General features: G+C 35.6%; 1 protein-coding gene across 1 annotated transcript; it reads right to left on the bottom strand.

Moving 5' to 3' along the window:
- Window positions 1-441: 441 nt before the first annotated feature.
- LOC102801033 (gamma-aminobutyric acid type B receptor subunit 2-like) lies at window positions 442-16,470 on the bottom strand. The gene is made up of 17 exons (XM_085492983.1): window positions 16,222-16,470; window positions 11,979-12,116; window positions 11,343-11,516; window positions 10,546-10,647; window positions 9,594-9,851; window positions 8,969-9,190; window positions 7,841-7,901; window positions 7,657-7,734; window positions 6,113-6,260; window positions 5,738-5,870; window positions 3,907-4,026; window positions 3,205-3,324; window positions 2,855-2,960; window positions 1,972-2,094; window positions 1,456-1,565; window positions 926-1,066; window positions 442-785 (listed from the first exon to the last, which is right to left on the bottom strand). The coding sequence occupies exons 1-17, from the start codon at window positions 16,468-16,470 to the stop codon at window positions 582-584; spliced, it is 2,487 nt and encodes an 828-aa protein (XP_085349109.1). The 3' UTR covers window positions 442-581.
- Window positions 16,471-22,330: the final 5,860 nt, after the last annotated feature.

The raw sequence follows: 22,330 nt of genomic DNA, 5'->3' as shown, positions 1-22,330 counted from the left end.
CACGTATGACGTCACCACTCATTCAATATTAGGTTAATAATGTAGCGACGAGTACAACTAACTGTTGAAGCCAATCATGCCTGAATTACAATTGTATCCCCAAGATTGAATCATCACCGTCATCACATGTTTTCCTTATTTAGAAAAACCACTGAACTAAATCGATTCTACATGATTGATTACAAAACATGGGGTACTTGCAGTCGTGCCACTGTTTGACTTGCCATTCGTATTGGTCATGTGTTTGTTCCGGGTCCTATAGGTCGATTGCTTTTGGATACGGACATAAATTGCTCCCATGTGCAATCATTATGTTAGACGGTTGATGCTGAATTACTACTGTGTACGTGCGTCATGTTACGTACCGTCATGTTACTTAGTTAGCTGGTTGTATTGCATATCTGGAAGGAGCACTGAATGTTACTATGACAACCCTTACACTGATATTTTTTTATTACATCTACTCTCATCAAATTCTAGTTGTAACCCTCTTAGAAAAAAAATGTTATTGTGAGCTACACTATAACAGGTTCGTACTAACACTGTATGTATATTGTCTTTACGCCGTTTATATTTCAATTTCAAATTGACTGCATGGCTATTGTACTATTTGAGGTCTGCATTTGTAAATCCATGTTCTCCACTGTGTCAAAACAACGTCGGCGGCATTTTTTACTGACAGGGTTGATCCAGCATCCAAATTTGCAATCACTTTCAGATATAAATGTATTTTCTGTCTTTAGATTTGATAATGTTTGGTGAAGTATTCTCAGTTCGTCTTGTTTCTGAAAATTAAATTGAATTACATGTGATCAGTACATAGGGTATGATAAAGATGCATGAGAGCCACATGTTCAGTGATTATTGTTTTGAAGTAGGAATAGGAATAGGTGTATTTTAGTTTGTGAAAATGTATCGGACTTACTGCGTTCAACACTTGGTTATTTATCAATGTATCACTCCCACGTCTAATAATAGCATTAGTACTTTCCATTGTAGATAAATTGTGTCGTCTGGTTCTAACACTGGTGCTACCATGGTCTGTTTCCTGACATTGCGCATATATCTGTAATCACAGGCAGTGAAATATGGTAACGGTGAAGATGAGATCGGATAAGCGTGCTCAAACAAGCATAATGCATGCTGTCATGGTTCCTTGCATGTACTTACGTGACTTACGTGACGCATAAATGTGGTGTGAGGTTGTTTGAGTGACGACGTGTAAATGACGTATGTTTAACACCGATGAATAAGAGATATTCTCACAACGAAGTGTTAATGCCGTATTCGTTAAAACTTACCACCTACTGTTTTACGGCAAGGAATATAGATCGCAATGCATTAGCAGCGTGTCTAAGCTAGTGTCGATAACATACAGAAACCCAGTATGTCTTTCTTACAATCAGTAATAAGAGAAACAGTATAACTAGAGTATACTAAAACATGGGTCCTTACCTTTGGTACAAACACGAGACATAATGTATTGGTCGTTGCTATGAATAACACTGTTGCTATGGAAATATATCTAAGCGTCACATTATGTACGAAGTGATCCACTGTCAGTGCTGTCAATATATTCATATAAAACATATTACATGTATTGGATTGTGATTTTCTATAACAACTAATAGAATCACTCATGTCGTGAATATAACATTTAACATCGAATGCGCTGATGTGTTTTCACAATCTGAGTAATCTGGATAACATGCATACTCATAATATAGTATTTTTAGACTACTTACAGCAATACTCGACACATCATATAATTGATTTATATAGTCGAAAGGTCAAATGTATTTAAGATTTGGGAAATACGGTAGTTAAGAAAACCGCAAGACCTTATTTTACAAGCATGTGACTCGTATTAGATCGATAGCCAATCAATGACATGTCCATTGTTAGCATAACCAGTTATGGTTTATTCTTAATACCAGGATGTTAAATAAAGTATACTCAACTACAACTTACCAATAATGCTCAATATCAAAACGTTATATACGGACAACCCTATGTATTTACTGTCGTTTAGGGCGCCAATGGTTACATTACGTGTACCCCACGCCAAATACACACCACTAAGCAGAAAAAGACCTGGTAAAACAAATATGGATCATCATAAATTATATTGTTATACGTAGAGAAAATTCGTATTACATTGTAACGATAAAGGTATATGTTTTTCACGTAATACTAGTATACCACATGGTACCACTGAGCACGTCATAGATTTGTATTTACTCCTTATTGTACTTAGTCGTGTAATGATCACTATCAACAATCCATGTGTCTATCACACCACTAAGTTTGTACCGTTTGGTATATTGATGTGAACTGTGGTTCCGTGTATCGTAAAACCAGCTGCGAACGAGCCTGTAGCGTGTGACGTAATCAAACAGAACACCAGTATATATCTGAGCAAACAAGTCATTCACTGCTGCTAGTCAGCTAGCTACACACGTGGAGTTCCACGCAGCACACAACGCCTCGAGATAACTTACTTACTCAGCCAACACCGTGCTGTACACCTTCAGTATTGCGGAAATATGTTCACAGATATTATACATTTGATTAACAAATTTGCATTATAATAAAATGAAGCAGAAAATCATGGGTATCCTCTAGTTAACTTTGCATAAACACCAAAATGACGAGTGGTTAGTTTGGATGTATATGAAGACATACGTACGTTTAAAAATGCTGTGTTCTTTGGTAGAAAGTCAGTTGATCAATATTTGTAGGGGCTGCGCACTGATCAAAGGATCAATAGTGAATGACTAGTTTGCTATTATAATGCTGAATATTACTTTTAGAGTCAAAGCACGCAATTATGAATGGGTTAACAGAAAACTACCTTTGAAGCATTGTAGAGCGAATGTCAATTCCTTTGAGAACCGACTCTTGCATGTATACCGTTTATATTCCACGAACATCTCTTCGTCTTCAATCACAGCGTATCTCTGTATAGAATGCAAAGAAGAATGAAATTATGTACGTGATGTTTCAACAATACAAAGATTGATACGCACAATACCTGAATAATTTCACATGCAATTAACTCTACTAGATCAACTATCATTAACCTCTCACCTTCTAACAATATCAAAACAATCACATTAATTCCTATTCACATATGATTTTCACAATAAACTTGACACTTTCGTTATCATTAGAACGAACATTAAAATGAAACGCGCATACTACCTTGGTAATCACTGATGACGTCACTCGAAATGGGTCTACAATTTCCCATGAAATTAGTAATGTAATATCAATCACTAGCAGTACACTGATTATACCAAACAAATGAGCATCTGTAATAACCTGTAAGATATAAATATGGGGCAGAACTGATTGCTCGGGATAATGAGAGGGTGTCGCTATAAATCAATATTTAGTAAGTGTTGGAAATTGTTGTACTCTTGAAGACCTATTAATTATCATTACATAAATCACTTGCATTGTAACATATATGAACGTATTCGTTAGCTAGCGTGCCATCAATTAATTCACATAAACGTTGACACTTTTAGAACAGTAATGTGTTCAAACGGAACTATAAATCACTCACATGGAAAACACAACTGAAATAATATGTTATTTTAGGAGTAAAATTCATCTTCCATAAAACTGTGAAAATCTTAAGGCTTTTCGAACAGAAAATTGATTGGTAATCAGAACTGTCGGAGATCTTTGTAATTGGAAATCTAAGTAGTACTGAGGTCAATGTCGAGCTTAATCAAGCTAATCGAATACGACCTGATGGCATTGACACCTTCAACGAATTACAAAACTAATTATTGTGTATAAAATGTAAAACAGCAGGTTTGGAAAAAATATGGTGTTGTATTGTTTAAACACATGGTTATTGGTCACACTATTTGAACTACTTTGCATTATACTCACTACTTTCAGGCTCTTTGAGCGTCGTTTCGTAGCCGTAAAAATCTTGTGTACTCTCCATGTCTTCACAAACATAGCCCCAAATGCCAATGTAAATCCCAGCGTCATTGTCCATACTCGAAGCTACTGACATAATAAATATGCTCTATCATTACAAAAAACAATCGCAGTACCAGCGTTTTCCAGCTGTTTAAACTACGGCATTTGACCCATAATAAAAACATTTTTATTTGTTTCAAACCGTTGGTGTAAATCCTTGCCAGTGTTGGCCACGTTATTGTAACGTACGCAATCAACGTCGTCATTGAAACTGAACATCTCGATATTTCACAGATTTCCGTCATATAAAGCTAAAACTGTGATAATGACGTGACGCCTTAAGCCAAACATGAGAGATAATTTTATAAAAGATGCCGCTAGAAAAGCTTATTTGGTGTTCACCTTGGCAACGTTTTCAAAATGAACAAATGTATTTTAGTTTAGAAGCTTTTAAATGGACGATCCGGGCATAATTGATCAGGCTCTGTTTAAAACTGCTAACCAATGGGGAATTCATATTAGTACTATAAATTATTTCTGACTAGTATACATGTTTCTATATTTCTATTGCATTAGTTTTAAAATTAATGTAATCGCTAACGCTCGTGTGTGTATGGAGCTGATTGTGAAAAATCGAGCTGTATATCCTACTGCGGCGAGGGTTTATTGCAATTTTATTATTATGCCAGTTTCATTTTAAGTATAATTAAGAGATATGGGAATATGTTAATAGCACCGATACGTTCTACTTGCAACAGTGATAAAACAAAACTACGTATCATATAGCGAATATACATACATCGAACTGTGGAGCAAATTTGGACCCGTTGCGATACGTTTAATCGACTCGGAATAGTTTCTTGTTAGTGGCAACGTTTATAAATGTAAAATCGTCTCAAAAGACATAATTAAAAAAAGGCAGGCTCCAGTTGGTGACGTACGCTCGATTTCGTTTTGATGACCGAGAAGGCTTCTGGGTTCACGAGTGAGCCACTGCAGACGGCAATCATTTTTCTTTGGCGTCATTTGCGTAATTCTGTAAAAATAATTTCTCATGAATCTTTTTTTATCCCCAAATACTTAAGGGTCATAATGTTTTTTTTACTACGTTTTATGTCTTCCAGTTTCCAGTTCACAGTAGAATTTATCCTCTACCGTGTGTTATTCACGTTCAGGCCATACTTTTAAACCTGAAAACCCCGTATTATTTAACCACAGTTTTTATAATTTAAAACACGCTTTTGGCAAATCAGAACGACAATTCGGGCACTTATAGTATTATGATTGTTTTTTTCTATTCATTCCTAGTATGTTTGACAAGTATATTGAGGCCATGATGAAAAGCACTTGTACTAAGATGTTGTGTCAACCATGCATGCCGATAATACTAATATAAATACGTCGTGTAGAGAAACGTGTAATGTATATTTTAATATAACAATTTGTCTTAACTAATTAACCATTTGCGGACTTTTTGTCACTATAATGTAGGTTTTTTGTCGTATACGTCATAATTATACGCAATGTTCTCGTTCTTGTTTGGAGTTGGTTGTCATGAAAGAACTAAGATAACCATTCAAGTATCCATTTGATATAAAACCAAGTGTTTGTAGGTACACATTTGAATTATTGTACCATAACTCTCGGAAATACGCAGTCGCGTAACAATCATCGTAATGGAACGCTAAATCACTCGCACTTCAAATAGTCAAATGGTTATATAATAGCTTACATATAATACCCGAATCATGTTTGTCACAGACGTGTACTGACTGACAATGACGTATGTACGCACCTTACATACAAGTGAAAAGGTCATCGTGTTCCACATATTATCATTGACTCCCAGTAAGATAACTGTAGTGTAGACAAATATACAACCTAGGGCTATCAAATTATTCAGCTTTGGTGATGACAGTCGTATAATTCTGGAAGACGTAAAAGATATATATATATAATTAACGAAAATTGACATGTAGTTTTCCATACTATATTCATGACCATCTTTAACTTGAAAGAACATATCACACATAGCGCACGTTAAGTGATGTTTAGACAGTTCCTTTGGGTCTTTGGAAGCAACCTTCAGTGTTGGGATTCTTTTGTATATATGCACGACTACAATAGCTTTTTGAACGTGATTGATTATTTAAGAACCTAATGGCATTACCTTTCTCTTCTATAGTATATATTGAAAATGAGAAATCCCACGGATAGTGTTATCCCGATGATAACTAAAACATAGAAAATGATGAGGACGGTGTCTTTTATGTTCTCGTCTACAGTGATCACCTGAGTTGCGTCTCTCGGTACGTCGCCTGAGAACGAAACAAATTGTAAACATATCATTGCCGAGCGTTTTGATATAAAATCAAACTGTATTTTATCCTTCCAGGCGCTTACATCAAGTAATTATCGAATAACTAATAAAGATTGACCTAATTAGTCGCTAAATTAAACTTACACTCGATTCACTAAGCCCTCAAACGAATAACTTCATAATGATAAATATTTATATTGTCGATCAACTTCTCGGAGTCTCTCGAGATTTCTAAAAATACTAAATTTGTTGATATATCTATTTATACTCGCCTGATAGTTTGTCTTTGCAGACCGTTTAATGAATCAATTTAATTTCTTACACAAATGCTGTTACTGTTGTGATTCATGTTATTGTGGCTGTGACATCCACAAAGTACTACACCAGAAAAACTAATTAACGTGCGTCGAATTAAATGTGCTGTGGGACGAGGCGACCTTTGAATTTGTTAGTCTCTGCACTCTGGGTATTTTTCAAAACAATGCCTACATCGTCAGTGACACATGAGTAGTATGATAATGGAATACAGCGTCGTTGGAAATTGACATTCAATCGCTACTGCCAATTCCAAAGCAAGAATTATATTAGATGCATGTCACGATTTTGCAAGAGAATGATTAAATCTGTATTACATATTGCCGAAACTGTGATGAACTCGCACATCAAACCTAACGGCCAATTTCAGCGTCACTGCATCCTTAAGAAATATGTTTATATATATAAACCATGTTGGTTTTCCTTTGTTGCGTTATTTTGCATCAAGTTTTATTAAAAGATACACTGCTGCGTTCCTCGAAATTTAGAATATTTGCATGAAGTCTTTTTGTCCGCCGACTGAATGAACCGCGTGAAAAAGCGTCATAATTTTAACTCGCAATAACATATGACGTCATATATATGTCGTATTGCATTAAGAGGCACGTGAGTCTCACATGGCATACGAATAACAAAATATATGATGAAAGAAACAAATCGAACCGTAAATCACAGCCGTTTATATTTGGAAGCAGGCGTAATAACAATTATCCCCCATAAAGACAATTTATTTAAAAATGTGCATATCTCACCGACCCTACGCCATTACGTGGGTGTACTCATTTCATTGAACCACACATACAATTAGTAAGACAGTCTTTCATATTTGAATTATCGCGTTGTTTGCGATACATTGTGTTGCTAGTATCTTTGTTTAAGACGAATGTTATTGGAAAGATATACGTGTTTTCTTTTAATTACGGGTCCCCTTTTTATCTAAGAAAACTATTTGTCATTATTTGGCTTATTCGACCCAAACCCTGCATTGAACAAATACAAAACGTCTACGATAAGGTTATATGCGGCAATGAATAATGAACTAGAACCATTCCTTATTATTTAAAAAAATACGGACGTACCTCCTTGCCACGATATATTCTGTTCCATCAGTTGCAATTCTCCATCTGAATACGTTCCCACAGTAACGAGATTATCACCTACAAAACAAACCATTGATTGTTATTGTGCAATGGTAATTTGAACAGCACTTTGCTACAGATATTACTGTAACATGAGACTTTGCTACAAAATATACAAACATACCTTGTGCTTGACTAATTCTTACAACTCCTTTTCTGCCTGTACTTGTTATACTAAGGTGTCCCTGTAGGTAAACACACAGGTCACACTGTAATGTTTTTTTTATTCGATTTATTGTGGATTATATATTTATCTTTGTGAGTTTGTATGATTTTGAGTGACTTTTATAGCAGACAAGACACGAAACACTCGACGCGAATTAAGGTTGTTTGTTTCCGAGGCTAGGTAGTCGTATTATAATCTTATAATCTATCTTACTGTTGAACTTTAATACTCAAATTGTAAGCCACATATCAGCTAAGCCCCAAGCCATGGGTATATGTGAGAAAGGGTTATGTTTCGTATTAGACTCCGTCCATCAAACTAACTCGTGATGTCCCCTATGCATCAAAATAGTTGCAATCTAAAGCGATTCTATTGAATCTTATATACAGTTTCAGCGAAACAGTATGTACAGGAGAACACATGACCGGTTGAATACACGGGGCAATACGCAAATAAATATAGTTATCATATGCATAGACCTGTTAGTTCGGTATAGTAATGTCGCACTGTGAAAGTTAATGAGACGGGACCGGAACTGCACTCGGAGCGTAAACGATCTGTCAAATTTAATCTATCACAGAACGGACCGTAGCATAAAAACAAATTTTCCATCTTTCCCTGTAGCGTCGGTCGTGAGTGTCGGATCATTTATATCATCTACGATCGTATATGTGACGGTTTAGCCTTGTGCACATGTATATTGTACCACATGGCGTTACCACACATATTTATTATCGACAATAACACGTTGTTCAGTTTATCACCTTCAAACGGGTGTGTTACAGAAAATGATTTTTTTTTTAAAACTGAATATATCAACGTTAACCTAATTTTTGATTGGCAAATTCAAGTTTCATTCATTTGTGTAAAGTAACGTTTACCTTGCAACTACTGATTTGCAGTATTGGGCAAATTTCCAATGCATATGCATAAAATTGGTGAACAATAAAATGATGTCGTTTATGGATTCTTTGGGCCTATTTCCCTGTGTTCAATATGATATAGGATATCAACAATTGAACAATTCTTCCGCGATACTGTCTCACTCATTCGGAATACGGGGGTGATTATAAGTAAATTTCTCACAGTGTATCCGGTGAACTCTACATCCTGCACAGCCTCCGAAATGATGTCGGCATAATCTTTGTTACCATAGTGATAGTCCTCCAATTTCCTGCCAGTAATGGATAGTCTACTTATACTCGAATTTAATGTCAACGCCAAAGCCCATATACCGTCATATAATATAGGAGAAAACGGACCATCATCGTTAGATGCAAAATATGATGCCATCTCGGCTGTTGTAGGCTGTTGAAATATAAAAAAAAAAAACTTTGAATGTCAGAACTCCACACGAAGAAGTAATTGGGCATATGCATGACTAACTAAATTAATACACCCTTTTCCCGCGATATTGCAGAAAATCAGGACATGGGAGCGTTATGGTGCAAATTCAAGAAATCACATTCACATTACAATTGGAAACCGATTCATGTTGTATTTGAATTCAGGAGAATGTGGTTAAGGCGATTGTATATCATCATATTAAACTATTACAGTTTTGAAATAGTACTATCAATAGTAACTGAATCAGCATTCACATTACAATAACATAAATGACCAAATTCCATAAAACAGATATCTTTTTATACACGATAAAAACATGGCAGATTCAGAAGCACGACAAATTCACAAATACAAAGAAACCCACCACACCGAAGTTGATAGTACTCAAGTTTGGATTTCTACTCAGCCAACTTGTGCCAAAGTATCCCTGTGCTACTTGGGCTAGCTGATCTGTGGTACATCCGCAATCACTGTCTGATATATTCCACCATCCGTTGTTAAACCAGCCTTCGATCATCCATACATACTTAGGTCCATACACTCCCTGTCTGTAAGCTTCACAGAATACATTTACACCAATGTCTGGGTAAAAACTTCCTATGATGATCCTGGCATCTTTATTCTAAAATAGGGAAACAGGGAAAATTTAATTATTAATAATCTGTCTGATTATGAAATTATCATCTGACAGGATATGTATGTTTAAGGAAACCCGATGAAAAATACACAAACATGGAATATTGATTTAGGTCTTCATTTTCAGTACTGCAATGAAAATTTTGTATATTTGGAATAATCGTTCCTTTATAACAGTTGTATTGATATGTGACATTTTCATATATTGAAATTACGCCTATATACGTACTAATCGTCTTGGATTGGGCACATTGAGCCGGCAATACGCACACATCGGGAATCATGCTCTGTCTTTTATTTTGATTAAATAAACCAACAATTCCGAATTATGAGAATTCAATATAATTGTACTGTGTACTCATATATTGCTTGGAAAGTAGTAAAGATACGTGACCATGCTTATTTTATTTATAATTATTGTACGAGACACACTGCAGGTAATGCGGGGTGTTATTTTCTGGTCCGCATCTTATTATCTGGGGTATAAAGCTCACACCAACAAGAGGGAGTAAACCGATGTATTAAAAGAGCCATTATGTCACGTGGTATGATCAACCCAATCACTGAATAGTCAGTTTGAATGAATGCATAAATAACAGAAGAAACGTCACATAATTAAATGAGACAAGATATCGAATCTGTTTTGTGTGGTTGCTCATTTTGTATGATATTTGACTAACCTTAATGTTTGTTATGGGTGTGGTTGGGTCCTGGTTGAAAACTTCCGAAGTCAAAACATCGATTTCGTTTTCATGTAAGTCGTTCAACAACTTCTTCACTGTCTACAATATCGAAACGAGAACATTGGTAACTCAAGCATAAATGTCATTCCCCTGGCTATTACTTTATCTTAGCTACCATAACTTCATTATAGCGACTGGGGAACGATCACCGGCTTTTACTGTACAATTACTGTAGCGACCAGAGAACATTCCCCGTGCCACTACTTCATCGTGACGACCAGGGATCATTCCTCCGGCCACCGTATGTGCTTTATCGTAACGCCAGAGAACATCCCCCGGCTTCTATTTCATCGTATCGACCAGGGAATTTTCATGATCAATTATTAATTCAGTCAGTTTATGTTAATTGTGACAACGTCTACATAATCTGGATTTTGCGGAAAATAGTTTATATAACGAATTACATGGTGGCCAATCATGCTCAAAGGTGAAATAATAAAAAATAAAAAAAATAATACAAAAAAATAATAGGTGAAATAATATGTGCGTTCACATAGGATCCAACCGATATACCTTACTTTAAAGCTGGTTTGCAAGATAAATGTTTCCCTGAATTATATTTACATTAGGAACATCTGTACAGACAGCATAATCACCATACAATTGGTATAACATTATTTTAAAAATTCTGATGTGAAAACGAATGAACCATATATAATGTGTGAATTCAGTTATCGTATACAGGTTAATGTTTTACCTCCATGTATGTATTAGTCTCTCTATTGTTTACTTACATATGTAAAAAGATCATCATTCTGTGTGATAAGCGCCACTTTACTCCATCGATAGCGTTTAAGTAAGGCAACCCTGGTAGGATTATGAGTGTCCACTGCTGTCATTGCTGTACGGTAAAATAGAGGGTATCGTTCATGATCTGACAATGCAGGTGAACTTCCACCATAGGAAAACTATAATAAAAATCACGTGATCATGTACTAACATTATTTATTATACTATAAATGTAAAATGCAATCGCTTTTTATTAGCAATACCTACAGTGACACTACTGAGAAAGAACTATCAGTCAGATATTACTTATTTTCAAACAGCATCAAAAGTTACAACAAAACATTGAGAACTGTTATTCGAATGTCATCTTAAAGCGGGGCAGTCATCACCTGCGCATGCGTCAGATGGCCATTGTTTACAAACAAGCGTCTACCCATGAGCCTTTGCGTTTTCTAGCGTGTGTTATCGTCGCTTGGGACTCAATTCCCGCGCGTGCGCAGGTGACGACCCTCCCGCTTTAAGCAACAGTATGCATATATGAACAGATAAGATGGAGTCACAATTCAGTATATTTAAAACGTAATTTCGCTCATTGTGCCAGCGTAGGAAAGTTAATCATAATTGTGTTATGTCTATCTTACCGTGACCAGATTGAACTTCTCAGCGGCGTCTGTGATTCTTTGTGCTGCCGTTGAACAGAATGGACCATATAGCATAACCTTTGGTGGACCATTGTAGAGTGTGTCATACAATGCCTTGATGCCGTGTGCAGGATTACACTGTAATACGAAAACAAAAATAATATTATATTATATATGGACTTCCGAAAGTCAAATGATGTGTTGTGTATACACAGCTCATTAATACGAATATATATAAGATTCACAAAACTTGAATAATTTCTAGACCAACATGAACATATATCCATAATATTATGTCGATTACGTCACACATGCCTAGCACGAAGTTTTTTTTATTAAAGCGCGGTGGTCGTCGCGCAGCGCGTGTTCGAATTTCATGTAAACAAACAATGTATTTTACACGCGTTGTGTACGTCGCTGTGAGTCCCATATCGAACAGAACGCGGCGCGACGACCACCGCCCTTTAATAAACTAAAATGTACAATAATAGAAATACCGACAAATAACAGCTGTTAGTCTATGTGAGCATGTGGAAAAGTGTATACGTCACAGAACTATTGAATGTCATTGGAATTCGTGTTTAATATAATTATTTAGTTTGTATAGAACTTCTATTCACACCATGTTAGCCTTTCAGGGTATCAACAAAAATCATTCCCAAGTTTGATATTTCCATGGCAACTAGATCCCTGAATCTAATGAAATTGTCCTTTTGCCACCACTGCAACCTCCCCTTGAAGTATGATTTACATGTCGAATTGTTTTAGCTACTTGTGTGTTTCAAAACTGGACAATGAACAATGATAAACGGCTTTATTATTTGGATCAAACTGGCGTAGTAGAGACGTTTACAGGAATGAAATAGTAGACTAATGAAACTGACATACACAAATCACTCCGATCTACTGCAAATGTCAATTGTATACAAAAGTGTAAATTCTGATAAATCGTTTTATGAGATTTGAAATTTATTTCAGCATACTAATACATACTAATACAAACATCCAGCAAAGGTATGCCCCACTCGTGGTTAGCTACTTGTCACGTTCTGGAATCAATATTATAAATCAATAGCTTTTACGCTCATGGTATTTACCCGCAAATCCTTTGAATGTTAATATTGAATTCGTTGCATGGCTCAAATAACCAGGATAGGCGTGTTGGCACAGCCACTGCAAGGCAGCACGATACAATGAAATAATGCCACTTCATATACTTATACGGTTTAAATAAACTTGTTTGAGTCAATCAATTTAGACTTAAATTCCATGCGTTTTAAAATACAGTATTTACACCTAAAGTAGTACTTAGTATTAAATTCATATTCACAATTATCTTGGCCTCTGCTGTCATAGAACTATTCACTATATTGGATGTATAGGTCAAAATGATAACTGAATCGTGATACATTGCTTATATGAGACACGACGTTTATAACTTTGCATTATTGCTTCTGGCTTATATTTATGAAAATGTGTAATATAATATATGTTTTTCTCTGAAATACTTATCTATGCGTAGTGTTAATCTGCTAATGGTTATTTTTTAATGTGTAAAATGACTTAACAGGGTTCAATACACAAACTGAAAACAAATGAATATAATACTAGACGTTGTTGTACATGTGTAATGGAGAACGGTTATATCGAGAAACTTGTTTGACAACACACTTAAAGTCACGTGACTCTTTTTCTCAACATGGTTTTGAAAATAAATAGGTCCACGCAAACTTATCATTGATAACTGCAGACAGACAGACAGACAGACAGACAGACAGGTATAGATAGCATTTACACAGATTATAGAATAAGCGTGTTGTATAAAATCAATCATTGTGACGCACATGGCAATTTGTTAACAGAAAGTAGTCATTGATAATCGGTGTTTCATCTCGGCTACCGTTATCTTAGGGGTTCCCCAGGGATCGTAGATCGGTTCGTCCGTTATTCTTCATTATTTACTATAAACGATCTCCCTGGTGCATCGACATTCGAATGGTTTGATGATGATGATGATAATATTGGCTGTGCGAATTTGGAATAAAGAATGCCACGTTCTACAAAATGACATTAATTTCATATATCAGTGTTGACCAGGTTGAAAACTGTCACTCAATTTTATTCTCAAAACGTAAATTTGGTAACATGCTGTGACTATACTGACGTTGGTCCATTACTCATATGGTTCGTAAGACTTTTTTTTCAATATTTAATTTAAATTTAATAAGGTTTAAATTTTATGTTGCTTGTTTTAATCAAAACAACTTGATAAACTTAAGATCTGAAGCCAATTATTATTTCATATTATTCCAAAGCCAGGTCTCACATACAGCAATGCTCTGTGGTGTGTTCTCCCGGGTAAAAGTCGTACAGTGAGCTGATTGCATGTTAGCATCGCAAATTCAATAAATTAACGTATTTTAACTTCTATAATTATATTTTTTATAAGAAAATCATTCGTTGCGGATTTTAAAATTAGCGCAATTCAGAAAATCTAATTTGAATTTAGTTTCATTACATAATTGGTAATTCAAATGCTTTTAAATTGTTCGCAATTATGCGCTGTGTGGACAGTTTCCATAATCTTGTCACCAGGATTACGTCAGTCGAATAATCCAGTCATACGGGACGTTTGAAACACGCCTTAAACGCCTTTTACAGACATTAATGTTATGTTTGTTAATTTTGTTATTGCTGGGTTATGATCTCTGTAAATGCCCGTTTTTAATGTTTTTCATTGCAAAAGATGATGTGAGTGATGACTGTTGAAGTGCATACTTTCCAGGAATTTCCCCTTTAACCTTAAAAGTATACAAGTGAAAATATATGATTAATTGTCTGTCAACGAGAAAAAATAAGACGATGATAGATTATGTGATGCGGAATTTTTTTTCACATAGCACTGCATATACTAACTCAACGGACATAGCTTTCTGTGATTCGAAGCTTTTAAAATCACCGTCACAACTCAAACCAATGTCACCTACACGGTGATTGTAGAAACATCATTAATCATATACGTTTACGTTATTTACGGAGAAGGCAGAAAACACCGAGATATTTTTGCTTTAAAAAATTCACGATAATTTGATTCAATTTTTATTTTCTATACAACAGCAATTATGCCCAACATATTACTCACTATTATGAGTGATATTTCAATTGTATGTTAATGGGTCTGACACTTTGACTGCAAATAAGATTGTTGAAACACATCGCTAAACATTACTGAATGAAACGGCAATGTTAAATGACCGTATATCAATTGTGGAGCAAACTGTTATGTGCATTATTTCTATCGACTACCATAAGAAATGTACAACGTCACTCGTGTATTCAAATATACAGTTGTGTGTTTCCATCGCTCTAGGTGTATTCAATAACATTTCGAGCGAAACGGGTTATACCAAATTTGACATCACCTGGAAGCAATATGTCTTGCCCCAATCTATAATTTCTTTTGACGTTTTATTATTCCACCTGAGTTGGATCCGAACGACTGATCTTTCAAGACCTGACAGTTTAAATTTAAAATAGTTGATTGTTTCCTGAATGTATTCTGTTTTCGCGTCTGTTCCGTTGGAATCTGCAATCAATTTGGTAACGTACAGTTTCAGCCTCTTGCAACATGTTTATATGTTAGTCAACTAGCATCAACAAGTAACTTAATCATATACATAAATCAACACATTAATAGTTAATAGATGGAAAACACGTTTAGAAATACACGTCTTATTTATACATCACGGCAAATATGATGCATGCAAAAAGGAAAAAAATACAACAATTGACAAACATATTGCCAAATCGATGGACGAAAAACACACGGAACTCGGCGATTATAGCTGAGAAGACACATTATTATGTTCTGCACGCTCTACACCACATGTAATGTATTGTACTGAAACAAAAATTTCAATACTGCAAGAAACAACATTTGACATCGAATAAGTGATACAGAATACCATTATAATTCCTGACCGCAATTCATTGTTTTTTTACTGAAGCTAAATCATTATAACGTGTAAAATATTAATTAAATAATTGATACTCGATTAGCAACCATGGCCACGTGTTTGTTTTCTATTACAATCTTTTGTTCTACGTGGCCAAACGAATGTATAAATTATGTGGATTTATATTTAATTGAATATAGATTTAAGTACTAAACTATTATTATAGCTGTTTCAATTTATTTCGTCTAGCTCGAACCATACCCCGCGAATACTAAAATGACACTAACCTGTGATGGCTGCCAAGTCATTTGCAGTTCGTAACCCTGTAGTATACGTTCACTGTCAGGGTGCGTATTGATGTGCCTCAGTGCTGTGTACGCTGCACGTATTGTCCCATTGTAACCTTGGAATGGTGTGTTTTCTACTTCAGAAATGAATAATCCACCGATGTGTAGAATTTTTCTTTCGGCTAGTACGAATTGCGTAAGTACGAATTGAACGTGAAAGTATTGTACTATGAGTAATGTCAACTTCATGTCTTGGCGACCAGACAGTGTCTTCTAATAACATACCAATGTGTATCATGCAGAGTACGAGTCTCAATAGAGAACGTGACGCTAGAGGGCGCGATGGGCACATCGCTGATACAAGAACTAAGTATTCCATGAAACGTGTTTTTAACAATATTATGTTATATAAACACTGGAATACAGACATTACATTGATATTGCATTATTATACTCGTCTATAATATGTAAATATTTCCAAATTGTATAAATGTTTCTTCAGAAATACTATCATCACAAAAAATGTAAGGTACCTGTGCGTGCAGTGTCTGCCATTATTCGTCCAATTGCAAATATTACTGTATTAATATACTCACAATTCGTGTACTTCGTGTTCTACTCCCGAAGAATCATTGCACAAATGATTATTTAGGACTACAGTAACCAATTATCATTTTCCATATCTTATATTTGTGTGTTTCATTTTTCTTCTATAATAAATTTGCAATACATATTATCAGATGTTGATTGCGATAGAATCTGGCATCTAGTCCGACTATAGGGTTTAGAAAACGTTTATCAAATCCCTTGGCAGTTACATCGTTCTGTTATCGTTTGAACATACCGCCTTCAGTAGTCTGCTAGATTTACAGTTTATAAGTAAATCCATCTATTCAAATTATACCTGTAGTTACGTTTTATCAGAAACTCGATTTTAATGTACCGTCTCGTTCCACAAGGCAACGTTATCTTTTCAACAAAATGAAAGGTAGTTTCAATGTAAGAATGTCATCTTTTATTTCACGTGCTATTTTTAGAACTTTAAAAGAGTAGTTTGGTTACATATTTTCTACGTTTTCGTATTTATTTATTTATCTTTCATTTCATTACGTCATTCAATCTACAGCAAAAGATACTAGTATACGATCGCGTTGTGTCACCAGGCATAGCCACACGACAGTGTTGTCACCGAAAGTAGTTCAAATATACAGCTACTCATAGCAGTTTTATAGTAACCAACGATATAAATTATAAACACATTAAACTAATACAGTACACTAGAAATCAATCACGACTTTCACGTTATAACGTCATTTCATAGTTGCTAGGCGACGTAGGCGTTAAAATTTGACTACATGCTGCAAATATTTGCAACAACATTATAGATTTTATTGAATTTGAAAAGCCCACAGCGGAGGGCGCCTGGTTATAAATACTCACTTAAATGTGATGAACAGTTGAGTTCTTCAATTTATTAAACTCCACAATTACGTGAATCGACTTTACAAATCGCAGATGAATTTAACCCGAATAAGTTATGGCGGAGCGAGTGGTAAAGAATTCGCCACTTTATAACACAAACTAAATCTCAATCAAGTCCTGAGCCGTTCAAAGTGACGCCGACACAATAAACAATTTGCAAGTTTCAATATCACGTGTTCGATTACGTCACCATCCAGATATTATATATAGTCTAGTTTGTAGCTCGAGTTATTATTACTAAAATTATCGTACAAATATATATTTGTCCGGCCACATTTTATTGTTTTAATTGTGTGCGTCGAGCGACCTTGCGTAAGCCACGTGCACCAGAAATGAACATGATAATCTAGTGACTAGAAACGATAACAAATAGCAATAGACATAACCATTAGCGGGAAACCGTTACCGTTACATTGGGCTATATAAGGCACATATTTCAGTTGTTTAAAAATGTCACACACATTCACGTTAGCAGACACAATAGGTTTAATTTATGAACTATTTTTGTATTTATATATTAAAACGTTACATATATTGTGTAAGACTACATGTAGACTAATGTAACTTGGGCTTTCTAAATGGCCGGAAAATAACAGGTTCGTCATCCCTAATTTATGTTCTGCCTGACTTGGTATAGTGAGCATTGCTATGGCGACGGTCCAATAAGCAAGCAGGGGTTCTCGCGATTATTGTCCTCTTTGATTTACATTCAAATGGTATTCCCGCACTCTTATATTAAATCTGAGTTGTGAAGTCAAAACACGTCGACTACAGCGTTAAACGATCTAACTCCAATGCGTATTCTCCAAGATGAATATTTTCTAAAGGTCTAAAAATAATAGATTTTCAATTCAATGTAATCATTGTACTTTCTTTCTGCCTGTGTTGATCAATTGTAAGATTGCTAGACTCTATAAATGTCCACGTTATGTACAATATCACGATATGTACGCGTGACAATACCATGGTTACGGTCCAATCAGCACGGAGGAGATAATCTGATAGTAGGACTTGTGAACAATTATACGAGTGTAGTATTTTCACTAAAAGGAATCATGAGTTATTGCTATTATTTTGAATATTGTGGTCGGTGACTCCAGTCAGTCCAGTCTGCAGTCCAACCGACTAAACACATTACCAGGATCAAGTTTGGAAAGTAAACACACAATTAGTATTCGTTCAGTAAATCACAGGGCCAAGAGCACGGAGCAATTTAATAACAAATTACAGACGACTGACATATACTTCGACATAGAAAGCATTCAGGCATAGAAAGATAGATGACCCCAAAAGACGTAAAGTAATGTCACCAACATAACGTGACATCATGCATATATTCATTTCACAATGTTTGGAGATAATTGTTATGTGTAAATGTTAAATCCGTTTTGTAATGTAATGTAATGTAATGTAATGTAATGTAATGTAATGTAATGTAATGTAATGTAAATGTAATGTAAATGTAATGTAATGTAATGTAATGTAATGTGTATTTATTCAAGGTACAGAGGCCACCGGCCAATAAGTACAATATCAAATTTTAAAATGTATTACAGAGCGCTTAATAACTGTTTGTGCTAAAATTTACAGGATAACTAGGATAACTTGACTAAGGTTACAATGAACACAAATTCAGTCAATCCTTTCATTATATAATGGTCTATCAGCTTCAATGCTCAAATTGTATGCAGAGATACGAAATTCACAAAGACAAGTTCTGATTGATATATTGTCAACAATGTTTCGGTATTTTTCTTGACCAAATACAGTTTTAAGTTTGTTATATTTTAAGAGTTTGGATGATTAATGTACGTCTGAATACGTAATGGAATATCCGTCATATGTTTACGTAATATTGTACACGTATTGAATCTGAGACGTCTCAGTTAGAAAGCATGGCTAATGCCAACATATATTGATTTGTCGACAAATATGTTTTTTATTTACACGAAGAATATTCCTATTGTTATCATAACAAAAACTAGCAATATTTTGTGCGGTGATTACAAGAAAACCGCAAAAAATGTAAGAAGACAGTACAGTTAGAATAGGTCGATTCGACCGTGTACTGCCGGAGTGCATGTTTGGAACATCCTAAAAATAACCTTATCAACCATTTAGTCGTATCCCCTCGATATATAACTTCGTTATCAAAAACGTATGTCGTCTTGGAAACACCGTGCAATTTTCGCATTTCGCATTTTCTAAATAAGCTTCACGTGAAAGTAATTTTACACATTCCTGCTTGACAATCTTACTAAATACTTAGCCAGATATTTGGCGGGCACTTGACTGAAAACTGAGTATGAATTAGCTCACTTACACAGTAAAGCATATCTTGTCAACAGATAGGTTAAAGCGGGGTAGTCATCATCTGCGCATGCGGCAGACGGCCATAGCGTGTCATTGTTTACAAACAAGCGTCTACCCATGAGCCTTTGCGTTTAGCGTGTGTTGTTATCGTCGCTTCGGACTGAATTCCCACGCGTGCGCAGGTGATGACCCTCCCGCTTTAATTACATTAGTGTCTGAATCAGCCATAGTTTGTGATGCGGCTTTGAAAACATATCCGAAGAGAAGGACACGGTTGTGGATCAAGATAAATTCTTAACAATCTTATTGTAAGAACACAAGTCTATGCTGGATCAACTTATTACTGCTATTTTTTGAATTAGTGAAATCAATTTGTAATTACAATAGCTAAAATAACATTCTAGTATTGTTGTATTCACGTGATGATTTTGGAACGTTCGTCAGTAGCATTGACTGAAGCAATAATTGCCGAAAGAGGCTAAATCAATCACTAACAATACGTGTTGTTCAAACGCTACGGCATAGCATAAGTACAGTCACTAACAATACGTGTTGTTTGGAATGAACACTTCAAACGCTACGGCATAGCACTAAGTACAGTCACTAACAATACGTGTTGTTTGAAATAAACACTTCTAACGCTACGGCATAGCACTAAGTACAGTCACTAACAATACGTGGTGTTTGGAATGAACACTTCAAACGCTACGGCATAGCAGTAAGTACAGTCACTAACAATACGTGTTGTTTGGAATGAACACTTCAAACGCTACGGCATAGCACTAAGTACAGGCACTAACAATACGTGCTGTTTGGAATGAACACTTTTAACGCTACGGCATAGCACTAAGTACAGTCACTAACAATACGTGTTGTTTGGAATGAACACTTCAAACGCTACGGCATAGCACTAAGTACAGTCACTAACAATACGTGTTGTTTGGAACGAACACTTCAAACGCTACGGCATAGCACTAAGTACAGTCACTAACAATACGTGTTGTTTGGAATGAACACTTCAAACGCTACGGCATAGCACTAAGTACAGTCACTAACAATACGTGTTGTTTGGAATGAACACTTCAAACGCTACGGCATAGCACTAAGTACAGTCACTAACAATACGTGCTGTTTGGAATGAACACTTCAAACGCTACGGCATAGCAGTAAGTACAGTCACTAACAATACGTGTTGTTTGGAATGAACACTTCAAACGCTACGGCATAGCACTAAGTACAGTCACTAACAATACGTGTTGTTTGGAATGAACACTTCAAACGCTACGGCATAGCACTAAGTACAGTCACTAACAATACGTGTTGTTTGGAATGAACACTTCAAACGCTACGGCATAGCACTAAGTACAGTCACTAACAATACGTGTTGTTTGGAATGAACACTTCAAACGCTACGGCATAGCAGTAAGTACAGTCACTAACAATACGTGCTGTTTGGAATGAACACTTCAAACGCTACGGCATAGCACTAAGTACAGTCACTAACAATACGTGCTGTTTGGAATGAACACTTCAAACGCTACGGCATAGCACTAAGTACAGTCACTAACAATACGTGTTGTTTGGAATGAACACTTCAAACGCTACGGCATAGCAGTAAGTACAGTCACTAACAATACGTGTTGTTTGGAATGAACACTTCAAACGCTACGGCATAGCACTAAGTACAGTCACTAACAATACGTGTTGTTTGGAATGAACACTTCAAACCCTACGGCATAGCACTAAGTACAGTCACTAACAATACGTGCTGTTTGGAATGAACACTTCAAACCCTACGACATAGCACTAAGTAAAGTCACTAACAATACGTGCTGTTTGGAATGAACACTTCAAACGCTACGGCATAGCACTAAGGACACTCGCTACTGGCGTATTAAGTACAGCAAAACTCAATTACAGTGGATATGGGAATGAATTTAGACTATTAGATAAGTGTACATGCCGAAATCTGACATGAACATGATCTCAACCCAGGGCTTAAGTATATACGGTCAGTAAATATATGGAATTCAGTGAAGTTCAATTTTCGACGTGCCCTTGATTGGCGAGAAAAAAAGCATTGCTTACGGGAAACAGCAGGGTGGATACATTCGGAACAGGGATTTAATTCCCACTCCAGTGCTATTTCTAATATTTTACATTTACAAATCTGATCAATATGCCATATAAGTGTACATATAGAAAACAGAAGCGTGTGTAGATGGTAGAGGGAATTGATATTGACAAGATAATTCAGAAATTATAAAAATAATTTGAAACGAAATTCGCTATGCACCCCTAAATAATTTTTATA

This window comes from Saccoglossus kowalevskii, chromosome 18 (genome assembly GCF_978046115.1).
Source record: "Saccoglossus kowalevskii chromosome 18, keSacKowa6.1, whole genome shotgun sequence".
Classification (NCBI taxonomy): domain Eukaryota; kingdom Metazoa; phylum Hemichordata; class Enteropneusta; family Harrimaniidae; genus Saccoglossus; species Saccoglossus kowalevskii.
This window is presented reverse-complemented; position numbering and strand designations above follow the sequence as displayed.